Here is a 13,389-nt window from a genome sequence, read left to right as displayed (position 1 = left end):
CACGGGAATACAGACTTAGTGATAACTTATAGTTTCCTACAAGTTTGCAAGACTGAGTTCCAGTGAAGTGCTCCCAGGAGCACAGGTTCTGGCCACTGCCAGCAGCATCTGTGGTCCTACACAAGTGCCTTTCCTGAGAGTCACCTGTGTTCTGCTGCAATGGCAAAATAACCTCAAATCCACTTGCCTTTTAATCCACTTATTTAACAGCAGAGACAAAAGCATCTGGTTGGAAACTCTTAAGAGAGGATTCTCAAAGGAATCACTCATTATGGCTAAAGAGAACTAATTAGTGGCCTCTCTGGCTTTGCGTGACTTGCTCAGCTCTTGACTCCCGTGTCTCAGTACAATTCCTCAAGCAATCCACCGTGAGTTCCTGCAGCTGAAACACAGCTTGGGAAGAGAAAAATCAACGGAAATGATAAGGTTTAAAAAATGTTTTTCAAACCATGGCTTTGAAATCTCCCCATTAGTACAAACTGCTGCAATCCAAGCATTGTGTAACCTTTTCTTTACTCCTATTTTTATACCTTGCTGTGAGAATTGGCTCAATGGGCAATTTCTCATGCTTTCAGGGGACTGGGAACTGAAGGAAACCCTTCTGAACCCACACCCTTCACAAACTGAGATTGAAAAATAGAAAGCTAAGAATGACAGGAAGAAAAAGAAAGTAATAAAGAAAACAGAGTGGAAACCAGCCATGAGAACTGAGGCAAGTGTAGTGAAGATTAAAATTCTCATAACAGTTTGCTGCTCTGAAGGAAAGCAGGAAAATGTAGATGCTCAGACTCAGAATATGCCCTTCCTCCCCTTTTTTATACACTTTAAAATATTAAGGGAGTTATACTGAAACCTTCCTCTCCAGTTGATTTAAACAGAAACTACGTGAGTAATTATGGAAACCAGGATGCAGTCCAGCTGGGAAGAGCCCATTTATTCTGTCAGGATGCATATAAAAGCATATTGGCTCCCACCTCTTAAACCTGACACATTTAAAGATATTTTCCATGTATTTTCATGATCTTGCAGGGAGCATCCTAGGATCTGCAAACCACAGCATACAGTTACAGCCTTAATCAACATATTCAGACTGAGACTGTGTTACTTTAGAAGCTTTTTCTGTAGCTTAAGGCACAATTTAAAACATGGCAGAGCTGGAGTTCCCTCTTCCTGGGATTGATCTACTTGCAGTTTTCAGCAGTTCAGGTTTATTCCTCCTAATCCACTACATAAACCCAAGAGCATGAAGAAGCTGCAGCAAAGAATTGCTAAAGGACAAGATTTGTGATGAAAAAAATGAAACAAGAAACCTGCAGAGAACAGAGGAAGCTGCCTGTTGGAAATGGCTCATCACCCAAAGATCAGCTCTTGTCACACCAGGCTCCTGGAGAAAATCCCCTGGGGGTATAAAACAACCCTGACCTGGACCCAAGCTGGCTTCAGAACCACCACCAAAACGGAGAAATTCAAGGGGTCCAAACTTTGTTCCCCCTGCCCCAAGCCCCAGAATGATTCCAACAGTGGAATTTTGCTCACTGCTGAGTTATCTGACACACCCACCACCAGCCCAAACTGTGCCTGCCTCTCACTCTTGCCACATCCATTTCCACATTCCAGTCACTCCTTAGGAAGGTCCCAGTGACTGCAAGAATTCTGCCACACGGTCAGAGATTACTGTGGGAAGGGTCTGCAGTCCCAGTCCAGCACTGGAATTCTCCTTGCTTTGCCAGGGTGGGACCAGCACGTGGTGTGTTGCTGCAAGGCATGGACAAGTCACCCTGGAGTGCACCAAGCCAGGGACAGATTCCAGCAGATCCAACACGCAGAGAGAGCCAAACTTCTGTGCAGCTTTCATGGGCAGCAGCAGGGGTAACATTACACGATGGGGATGAGTTATTTTGAGCAGATCTGTACATTTTAAGTGCATTCAAATATATTAAATGGTGATTTGACAGCTATTTTCAGTGTCAGCAGGATCCTGTGCCACCAGGTCTATTTTGCAGGCTGATGGCATTCCCATAATTACTTTTATTAAGCAATATTTACATTCGTTTTTACACAGAGTCCACTTCCTGCATTTGTTTTTGCCCAAACCACTGGAGAAGGTTTTGGTAGGAGGAACTGCACCTGTTACTGAGACCTCAAGGAAGTGACACAAACCACAGTTTCAGAGTAATGTACTTGTTAACTTCCCACAAGGAATGCTGCCTGCAGGATGTGTTACCTGCAGTCAGCACTTGCCCTGAACATTCACAGATAAAAAGTATTTGTGGAGAAAACCTGAATAATTTAGACAAATTTGGACTGGTTAGACACTGCAATTGGATACAATAGTGCATTGATACAGCATAGTTTCAGGCCAAATATGGCAATATAGTGCAATTCTAAAAATAAAAGTGAATCCCTTGTGATATCCAGCCCTTTCGCTCTGTTCGTTTCCTTTTAGGGCTCAAGTTTCCCACAGGAAAATTAAAGCGAGGAGTTTGCCTACAGTGCCCTGCAGCATGGATGGATAAAGCACAAACACCAACCAGGCTGGAAGCTTCTCCTGCCCCTGCACTCACTCCAGGACTGTTTAGAGCCATGGAGATAAGGGGAAAGCCCCACCCAGAGCCAAGGAACACACCTTTAGCAGCACAGCGACAGAAAAGTCATCCGAGACAAGCCGTGAAAACATGTGACGTATCATTTATTTCTTAAATGTATTTATGATCCATTCAGACCTTTCAAATAAAGTGTACAAGTGCATTTCAGAATAAAAAACTACACTCTTCACACAGCTCTGTAGAACACTACATTTCATCAAGAAACTTGAAGCAAAAACTTCCTATTAAACCACCCATGCATCCTTTGGCTACAATAATATCACTGATCAACAAGTACTGCTAGTCAATTCCGAGTTTCCCTTTAAAGAGAAGGAGCATCCTAAAATATGCCACCCCTTCCAGAGACCTCTCTTTAAAGAGAGAATATTAAATAAATTAGCTAGGCTTTTAGGCAAAACAGTAAGGCTACTTAGTACTGTTGATGCATGATCCATATATTTGGAGAACAGGCAATCCCAGGCTATGTGAAATGCGTCAACAGCCCTTGAAATTTTAGTAGTATCAAGATTACATCAATCCAGAACAAATGGCAGACAAAAATGTAACCAGTGGAACAATCACTGAAAAATGTGCAGTTTCTTGTAGGATGGGAAGTGCTGATAACAGATTCAGAAAAGTGTTTATAAAATCCGCTAAGAACCACATTGACATTCTTAAAATTACATATTGTACAAAGCCCTAAACTCTGTGAGTGTACAACCACTGCCCTGTTAAACTGCCTGTTTGGGGATACATATACACACATATGTAAAATACACAGATATACTCATCTGAAAGCAATCCATTTAGCATGGCAGTGACTGTACAACTGCACAGCACACAAATATATATATGTATGTACATCTACAGCAAAAAGGAAACAAGCCAAGAGATGTATGACACAGCTGGGGTACACACCATCTCAAAAGGGAATAATACATTTCTTGGAGTTTTAATAGCTCTTAGCAAAATTACCTCTTGGAAATAATTATGCAAAGATTTAGAATCAGATATTTACATGCTTCCGATTTATCTAATTCTATTTAATAATTAAAAATATGCAAGTATTATTTTAAGTCAGTAACATTTGTCATTTTTGGCTCAACTGTAGTTTTTCTTATTATTAGTCTTAGTTGAAAAAACAGCTACAGAAATGTCTATTAAAACCATGGGATGGAAGAACCCCTCTCCCCTATACTTTAACAACAGTTCTGAGTTGGCACAAACAGGTAATTCTGGAGCCCCAGCATAAATCTTCCTCAGCTGCCTTGTGCATGAGAACACCCTTCCCTTGTTTGAGGCAGAGCAGCCCCAGCAGAGCCAAGGACCACCGAGGAACCCACCCAGACAGTCCCCACCGTGTCAGAACTCAACCAGAACTAGAGTCTCGAGGGTCAGACTGCCTCTGATTCACCTGTCTGCTTTTCTAATCTGCTTTGGTGCAGGTTTCCCCACAGTTCTTCCTAGCAGGGGTTCCACACTCACAGCTCTTTCTCATCTTTTAATACAAAACAATTTCCAGCATTAAAAGGTGCACAAAGTTCTTACAAACACACACATACACATTCTCACCTGTGATTTCATCTACTCTTGGCCTTTGCGCTGACATTCAGGAAAAACCTATCCGTTGGAACTTGTGTAAGGAGCTGGATTGTCTCCCAAACAAAACTCCTGAAAACAACCTCTGACAATGTCAGATCTCCACAGGACACACCAGAATAACCCCACTGGTGGCTTCTGCTGTGCCAGGTGCTGTGAAAGGTGCAAGGAGACAGGCGGGACACAAGGAAAAACGAGCATCACAGAGCCATGGAATGGTTTGGGTTGGAAGGGACCTTAAAGCCCATCCAGTGCCACCCCTGCCATGGCAGGGACACCTTCCACTCTCCCAGGTTGCTCCAAGCCCTGTCCAGCCTGGCCCTGGGCACTTCCAGGGATCCAGGGGCAGCCACAACCTCTCTGGACAACAGAGAGGTTTTAAAGTAAGATCACTCCACTGCATTTCATTCAGCAAAGCAACCTAAAAGCACATGCACACACAGCCTCCCATGCTCGTGGTTTAATTGTAAACAGCATGTGAAAAAAACAATTTAAAAAGGTACGAGTACAATTCCGAAATCCCTGAAGAAAAGACATACCCACGAGTATTAAGAACAGTAAAAAACTCATCATTAGCAATTGCAAACGTGTTTCCATCCTGTTGCATTCATTAGAGGAATACAAAATTGAATCTAGTGTTTACATGCTAGAATTACAATAGAAACTAGATTTCAAAGGTTACATATGGAGAGAAATGTATCAGCAGAGGAACTTGCAAAAGACTGTGCTGTACAGCATTTCTAAAGACATGAGTCTGTCAAGACAATACAATGATTGCAAATCCTTTCAGACAGTTTAAAAGCGTGGCTGGAGGTAATGCTGCTTTCTGTTCTCTGAAAGGATTAACTGCACCAGTATTTTTAGCAGGTTTTAATGACAATTTAACCTCAAGAAATACCTAACCCCTCAAAAACCGAGGTGATCAGAAACATACAGGTACCTTACAGCCCTCAGGTTTTATTTCTTTGTACACTAAACATCAATTCATTCAACAGCATCTACAGAAAACGTTTTAAAAAATGTTTTTATGAAATACTTTTCATACTCAGTAATGCTAATATTTAAAAATACTTCACAGTGTGGTACTAATGTAACTTCATAAAACGAGCAACTTGAGTTCGCTAAAGCTCAAAGCCTTACATTATATTAAAATAGTCCAAAGATCCCACACACACACACAGAATCACTAGCACTATAAATATACTTAAGCCACTTTAGTGCAAAGTCTGGTTTTGCTTCCCCTGACAAATCCCTCTATATTCCTGCCAGCATATTAAAACGTCATCCTTTACTAATCTAATTATTGATTTTCAAGGATTCATTTACAGTTGAAATCCCAGAAGAACTTTTTTCAATTTACCATAAAAGTAATGACTTGGTTTATTAAGCATTTGATTGCTTGGTTCACGTGGTGTGTGTAACACTGAGAATGACTCGCATATGCACAGCAAGATTTGAGTTCATCTTTATGAGGAGCCACTCGAATTTATTTCACCTTTTAACAGAAGGATCTCCAGTAATGACCATCAGAAAGAAGCCAAAGCTTTGAATTACAAAATTGCTGTCCTCATTTTACAAATTCATAAGTGGAAGTTGGGACAGTCAGGACTGCCTGCTCTGTCCCAAACCCCTGAGCTGCAGCTCAGGCCTCACACACAGGCAGGTGGAGCCTTCCCCAATCCCCTCCTTCCAAACACGGGTGTTTCTCTAAACCTCCAAACATCATCTAATGCAACGTGCATCCACTCAGCACTTCTTACAGCTTCTCAGCCAATAAAGGCACTGGTTACCAACCCACCGCCAGGTCTGTCCCACAGGGACCTGCTGCCTCCTGGGCTCTCCTGGAGCAGAGCCTGCACATCCTGCCATCAGCTCAGGGAAGCTGCCTCTAGAAACAAACATTTCACCTGTCTAGAAAACAATGTCACAGGGGGAAAAACTGAAAAGCTGACCAAACAAAGTATATCCCATCAGATTAACTCCCTGCGGCTGGAACACCTCACACAGACAACGTGACCTGAACTCAAACGAGGGGCTGATCATCACCCCAGGTCTGCAGGGAATCCCTCTGGGGTGGGTGGCTCTGGGGGACCCCAGGCTCAGAGGAGCTGCCTCCAGGGAGCAGCAAAGCCGAAACAAGAAGGTAAAACTCCGTATTTAAAAGTGTGCATTGTAAAGAAAAAGACCCACATGAAACACTCCATTGTTTTGACCCACCTCCAGCAGGTTTCCTCTCTTTGTTCCCATCAGTTTCAGTTTCTTTCTCTGAACACAACAGCACCTGGTCCTGCACTTACTACATTTAAATTTTGAAGACCTATCCCCTTCCAAAAACATAACTTTAGTATTAAATGCCTTTGCTTATGTGCAGAAACATCTTTCGAAGCAGCACCTCTGCAAAGCACAGGCAATAATGGAAATACCAACTGGAAGTCAGACATCAGCTCAGAAGGCAGAACACATTTCTCTGCAGTGAAAATGGGAGATTCTCCCACCACCCCAAAAGAGGGGCTGTTTGCTTTGATGGAGACAGGCTGTAAAACCTGCCCAGCTGCAGCCTGCCCAGCTCTGACCACAGCCCCGTACACACAACAGCACTCACTGTATAGGGAATATTAAAGGTAACATTTGCATAAACTTGGATTAAAATCTGAATTTTATCTTGAATGACACCACGGGAAGGATGTGCTGTAGTTTGCAAAGTCATGGAAGGGAAGAAGAAACATTTCTAAAACAAGCCATAAAATAAGGGCCAAGTCAGGCAAAATTTTCAGCAGGTGCTTCAAAAACTCAGAATCAAACATGTGCTAAAACAACAACAAAAAAAAGCCTTCCAAACCCTCCACCTCCTCTTATTAAATGATCTAAAACAGATGAATTGGGAAATTTTTAGAAGGGTCTTTTGTTTGTACAGTCCGAAGGCAGATTCCTGTGCTCACATACTGAAATTTTATTTCACTTAGGAAATAAAAAATATTTCCTAAGAAATATTTTTTAAAGCACCAACCTGACGTAGAAGTTCTGTCAACTTCAAACCCTGTTGTGAAGTAAGATCAGACTGAAATATTTCAGACTTCCTGACTCATGGAGTTACTGCCTTGGTAATCACAGCACTTGGGAACACCACGATAAATAGCAAAAAATCTCCATGCTGCATTTGCATGCTGAATGTTTCCATCTCGAATCACATCCAGGCCTTGGAAGTGTCTTTTTTCAGAAGAGACAAACTGAATTTTAGGGTTCTCACACATCAAGTGTTTATATGAGAGGGAGGGAACGATGCCATTGGGAATTCTCTGTCTCCTGCAGTTCTCTGTGCCTCGGTACTTTGTACCCCCTTCTTCCTGTCAAAGACTTGTGACAAATATCCAAAACTGCCCCTTGGCACTCTGACACTGAATGTCAGAATCCCAAGTAGCAGAAACGTATTTCTGAGTGATAAAAAGCTTAAAAACAAACTCCCCAACAACAAATAAAGACCGTAGAAACTGGTAACATTTAATAAAAAAATTAACAGTAGATAATAGCAAAACTGTTGTTTGACACAGAAGATTTCTGTTGAGTTTAAAAATACTGTCCCTTGATTGAGATAATAAAAAAATAATATTTCACAGCTATTTTCCCAGTATATTTGGAAAATGACAACATAATCACAACCTAAACTTCCAGTAATATTTTTTTTCTTTAAAAAAAAAAAAAAAGGACTTCTACATGAAGCAAATTACCATCTTCTGAGAAGCTGTGAGTATAGAAATCCTTCCCATGGCACTAAAAAAAAGCCACCGAATTGCATCTTGCAAATTGAACCTTCCAGCAGCTTAATTTGAAAGTGAGGCAGATAACTCTAATAAAAAATAAATTTATAGTCTGAGATGGAACTTCAAAATTAGTTCATTTAATCATATCACAGTCCCATTTTTATGAAGATGCAATCTGATTTCTGTCCGCTCCTCAGCGTGGCATTTATCTGTGCAATGCTCTCACCACTGATTTCCAAAGCACCCAGACACAAACAGAGCCAGAAGTGGATTCATTTCACATGTGGAGGATGAAAATGACCCAGCTGTAAAATTTGCTGCCTGACCATTCCTAGCACGGAGTGTGATGGGAAGGACCCTGTGCCTGTGTTGGGTGCATGACAAAAGGTGTGCAGTGCACTGCTGAGAAACAAAGTCAGGTTTGTCAAAATTATTTTTCCCACCATTGGCACAGTGAACAGAATTCACCCCCTGCAATTTCACTGAAGACAACAGACTCAAATGCTATAAATATTTAAAACACCTAAACACATACTACACATACCACATCAGCATTAAATTAAGAGGGAAAAAAAGTAATTTAAATTTTTAAAATATCAATAAATTAACACAGACAAAAAGAGAATTATTTGACACTAAAACCAAACTAATGAGGCAACACCAGAAGTGTCTGTACAGTGGATGAAACTTGAATGCATCAATTGGCTGCAACTCCTCTCCATCCTTATCACTTGGAGACTTCCAGACTCTGATTTTCACCTCTTACAGGAAATGTCTGAGCTGAGGGAGACTTGGAGATGAGTAAGGCAACTGAAAACAGCCTGGCTGTCAGGAATGCTAGAACTGAACCTTTGCTGCAAAGCAGCAACAGCTGCAGGAATGCATCTGCATCTGGATCAGCCACCACGCTCCAAGTGCAATCCCAGGCTCAGGGCTGAAGGAGCATCTGCTTCAGCTCCAGTTAAATCTCTATGCCATGATTTAGACCCCTTACCAGTTTCAAAAACTTTCAAAATTTTCAAAAACTAGCACACAATGCTCCTATTTAAACCTTCTATTTAGCCATAAAAAAGCCTAAAAGTAACAATCTTTGCTTTGCAGCTTCCACTTAAACCTGAAACTGCCATTTCTAGGGTTTTAGGCCCCAGCAGATTCTTCTCTTCTATTAAGTTCAATCAAATGCTATTTCAGTGATACACTGCATCATTTCAAAGACTTGGAAATGTTAGATAAGGTGAAGAGTCAGAGAAAGGCTACAGGAGTTTACCTGAGAGGCTGTTCCAAAAATACCACACACACACTTTGATATTAGTGACTAAAGCCCTTGAATTGTTCCCCAAGCCCACCTTTGCCATCACACCCACAGAGCACCCGAGACAATCAGCCAGAGATGTGCAGGAGCTTTTTACCCCACTTCTTCTCCAAGTGAGTCACTCCAGCCCTGTGCTGCCCCACGGCTGGCTGTGTCTAACCAAAATTCCCACTGAAGGGCTGTGCCAAGCAAAGCCCCCCAGGCGTGTCTGCGAGGACCCAGCACAAGCTCCTCTCTGCTCCTTACTACAGAGCAAGAAATGGTGGCGTGAAAGCAGCAGGGTTTAGACAACCTGTGCTTCTAAAATTTCAGATGAACTGAAGAGGATGTTTATCTTGAGAGGTTTGGACTGACTATGGATGAAATAGCTGGAAGCTGATCAAGATGCCATTTAAACACTTTGCCCCAGGGCCCTCCAACAGAAGGAGGCAGCAGCAGCAGGGGGCTCTGCCCCATCCTCCCAGAACAGGTACACACACATCCAGGAGAGGAACTCGAGTGTACCAGCAGTGAGTGCTGACAAATACATGCCATGCCAGGAATGCTTCATCCTGCTGCTCTCTCTCTCCTTCCCCATTTCCTCACTGGCAGCCCCACGAGTGCACTGGAGCAAATGTGGATGGGCAGCAGGGCTGGGCTGTAGCAATCCTGGCATGTGATGGGGCAGAGAACAAGCTGCTATCCTCCAGGGCAAGGCATAGAGAGGAGAGGCCAGGGCTCACAGCACAGCAGAGAGGAGGGGGGAGTTTGCAGGAGGGACAGGGCAGAGTATTAAAAATATGATCTTGATCTAGAACAACACAGACTTGAAACGATTTAACAAAAACAAAGCCTTCCCTTTGGCCAAGAGAATTACCCCAATTCTAAAAATATCACATTATTTTCCCTATCTTTTTTTCATTCCCACTGTGACTAAGAGCACACCAGCTGTACCAGAGGAGCTCAGGGAATTCCCCACTCAGCAGCCCAAGGCAGTGACGGGAAGCACAAGGAGGGGCACAGAGGGCAGATGGTCAGGGGCACAACCTGCTCTCAGAGCAGGAGAGACAGAGGGACAGCCCTGCGCCAGGGACAGGGTGACACTGCAATCCACCACTACAGGAATACTTGGTTCACTTTCCAAAATGGCATAGTAAAAAGACAAGGATATTCTTTAGGAAAACCTCAACAATTTGAGGGCCGTTCTGCCTTCTTAACAGCATGACAGTACTCAAAACATTTAATCTAGGCTAGCTTGAACAAGCTGTGGTCAATGAGATTTGGTTCCTCAGATATTGCCTTTGTCTGACCAGTTAGATATGCTTTTGTCAACAGGATTTAGCTCCTGCTATATTTGAACCATCTTTAATCCCATGAAGGCTAAAGAAAAATGTCTCTGATTTAGCTCTGTGCACTTATGAATAACTCAAATACTACAGTTAAATTTACAACATAGTTGCCTTAGCTGTTTAGAAGACAATTGTTTTCTTTCCTTTCCCCTTAAGTTCCAGTATGTAAAATATCAGAAGAATTTAGATTAAAAAAAAAAAAAAAAAAAAGAGGGGACATGTTATTTTTAAAGTTGTTCTTGAGAAAATTTCCACATACAAACCCGCGGCATTTCTCCACTGGTTTGAGAACAATTTTCACATGTTGGCATCATCCTTGAGTGGCTGCCACAACTCTGGTATCATAAAGCAACACGTATTTTCTCTTAGCTTATCAAAACACATTTTATTTAACTGCTAAATTTGGTCTGATCCAAGTTTTTCTTCTTACTTCACAGCAAACAGGAAAACGCAGATGCCGCACTCAGATCCAAACATGCATCCTACCAGGGAAACGGGGCACGGAAGCCAGATCAGCCCTAGGAGTACGACTGCCCAGACCACACCGCTGCACTCACGGCTCATTAACAGAGTTCACACTGAAATGTTCACATTGTTCACTCCTGTTCTACAAGTCCTGTCTAGGTAGCACTGAAAAACAAATTGTTTGGCCCCTTCTGTTCTGACGCTGGAACATTGTGTCAATATACTTTGGCATATATTAAAAAAATCCCTGTAATATACCATAGACTGTGACATTTCCACTTCAGATCTATCATTTACATGTGAAGCACGAATCTCCAAAGAACCCAGTAAAGCTGTAAGAAAGACTACATTTTGCCGAAGCTCTCAGACACCCACTCCATTCAGTCACACCAGCTGGAGAGGTAAGTGTCAAGATACAGCTTTATTCTTTAAAATGAATGTGGAGGTGAAACTCCACAGCCTCCTCCACAGCAACCATTTTTTAAAGTGAAACCACAACGATATGTGCTCCTGATCCTTCTATGTCAGCAGCATTTCTCAGAAACCTTTTTGCAAATCTGGGTATCTTAAAATCATATCTAAGTTATTTTGCAATCTACGCAATTGTCCCTGCACTTCCCAGTCCAGCTGACAGGCGTCCTAGACATGACATCCATTGGAAGATCTTTTGCTCCTAGAGGTAGAGGAGTCCTTAGCTACCCTCTGTCTAGCACACGAGGCACAGATGGCCCCCGAGAGACGCTTCAGCCCCTTCTGAAAGACACTGTTGGAGAGACTGTAAATGACACAGTTGCAGAAACTGTTGCTAATGGCAAGCCAAGTGGTCAAGAAGGACGCCACGCGGTTACTGTAGACATTGGAGCTCTCCAGCAGGAAATAGATGATGTAGGGCAACCAGAGGATGTAGAAGACACTGGTGATGCGGAAGAGGACCATGGCATAGCGCTTGTCCGGGCAGGGCTGGGCCTCCCCAGCCTCCCCGTCCTGCGAGCTGAAGCGCACGCGCCGCTCGTTGATCTCCTTGGTGTGCTGCTGGCAGATGCGGAAGATGTTGAAGTAGGTGAAGCAAACGATGAAGGCGGCCGGGGCGTAGAGCATCACCACAATGAAGAGGGTGAAATAGGGATCGGTGTTCCAGGAATTGGCGCACCACTGGAACACATCCCCGTGATATCCAGGCTTTCCCCAGTGAAAGGAGGGTAAGAAGACCAGGCAGGAGTAGAGCCAAATGGTCAATATGCAGATCCGCAGCCTCCACGGGGTAACCAGCGTGTTGTAGGTCAGGGGCTTCGTGATGGCAATGTATCTGTCAATGCTGATGCAGGCCAGGGAGGCCATGGAGACGCTCTTCAGCACTGATACCACATAACCAAAGATTTGGCAAACCAAGGACTCACTTAAAACAATAGGATAGTGCAGCAGAGACAAAGAAGGCACCAGACAGCTCACGCCCACCAGGAGGTCAGCATACGCCATAGTCTGGATGAAGTAGCTGGTGGTGTGGTGGTTCAGCAGAGGTGCACAGTGAAAGACAAATATAACAATAATGTTGCCCGAAATAATCAGCACCATGAGGAACACAATAATAACCACTTCCAGGAGGCAAAAATTGATGGTCTCCAAATAGCTAATGGCCAGGAGACAGAAGGGCCGGCCACTCTGGTTGCCAACCAAAGAGGAGTTCATCTTGAGCACTGCAGTGATCTCTCTACTTCATGCTCCTGCCTGCTGCCTGCAGCCACTCCAGGCAGCTGCTGTCATTGCGGCTGGTGCTGTGTGTGCAGCAATGTCAAAACCGGAGCTCCAGTCCCCAGGGCTGCTCCAGATGCTGCTGCTGTGCATTGTCTGCAGCACAATTCCCCTTTAAATCCGGCTCCCCGCCGCTGCCGCTGCACCGGGACCCAGCGGCAGGCATGTCAGCAACTTCCCCGGCGCACCGGAGAGGGCTGATACTGATGCCCTCCTGGGTGGGCTGCCGCGCCGAGGAGGGATGAGGGGCTGGGGGAAGAGGGAGAGGAACCTCCACCGAGTCAGGACGAGAGTCCTCCCAAAGGCTGACAGAGAGAAGGGGAAAGTGTTTTACAGAACCGCCTCTCCCCCGCGCTGCCACCTCCGCCGCTCCCCTCCTTCCCCACGCCCTGCTCAGCGCTCCCCGTCGGCCCCGGCTCCAGCCCCGCTCCCTCCCCACGCCCCGCCGGCGGCAGCGGGAGGCGATGCCGCCTCCCCGGAGCCCCGGCAGCCGGGCGGGGGGATGCGCGGCGGGGAGGGCGGGGGTCCAGCCCTTCTCCGCTGGCTCCATTTTGCACGGCGCTTTTGTTCGCCGCCTCTCCCGGCCCCGCCGT

At 44.4% G+C, this 13,389-nt stretch overlaps 2 protein-coding genes across 3 annotated transcripts in view; both read right to left on the bottom strand.

Moving 5' to 3' along the window:
- Window positions 1–13,389, bottom strand: part of RABGAP1 (RAB GTPase activating protein 1) — a 62,251-nt gene that overhangs the window by 18,634 nt on the left and 30,228 nt on the right. The gene's annotated exons all lie outside the window — the stretch shown is intronic.
- On the bottom strand, window positions 10,814–13,098 carry GPR21 (G protein-coupled receptor 21). Its single transcript, XM_041483956.1, has one exon. The coding sequence runs from the start codon at window positions 12,731–12,733 to the stop codon at window positions 11,687–11,689; it is 1,047 nt and encodes a 348-aa protein (XP_041339890.1). The 5' UTR covers window positions 12,734–13,098; the 3' UTR covers window positions 10,814–11,686.

The sequence above is a fragment of the Pyrgilauda ruficollis genome, unplaced genomic scaffold, assembly GCF_017590135.1.
Source record: "Pyrgilauda ruficollis isolate IOZ18807 unplaced genomic scaffold, ASM1759013v1 scaffold62, whole genome shotgun sequence".
In the NCBI taxonomy this organism is placed as follows: Eukaryota; Metazoa; Chordata; class Aves; order Passeriformes; family Passeridae; genus Pyrgilauda; species Pyrgilauda ruficollis.
The sequence above is the reverse complement of the archived record's forward strand: the minus strand, read 5'-3'. Positions and strand labels throughout refer to the sequence as shown.

Coding starts and splice junctions, on each gene's coding strand:
- GPR21 (XM_041483956.1), bottom strand. CDS start 12,733: ATGAACTCCTCTTTGGTTGGCAACCAGAGTGGCCGGCCCTTCTGTCTC.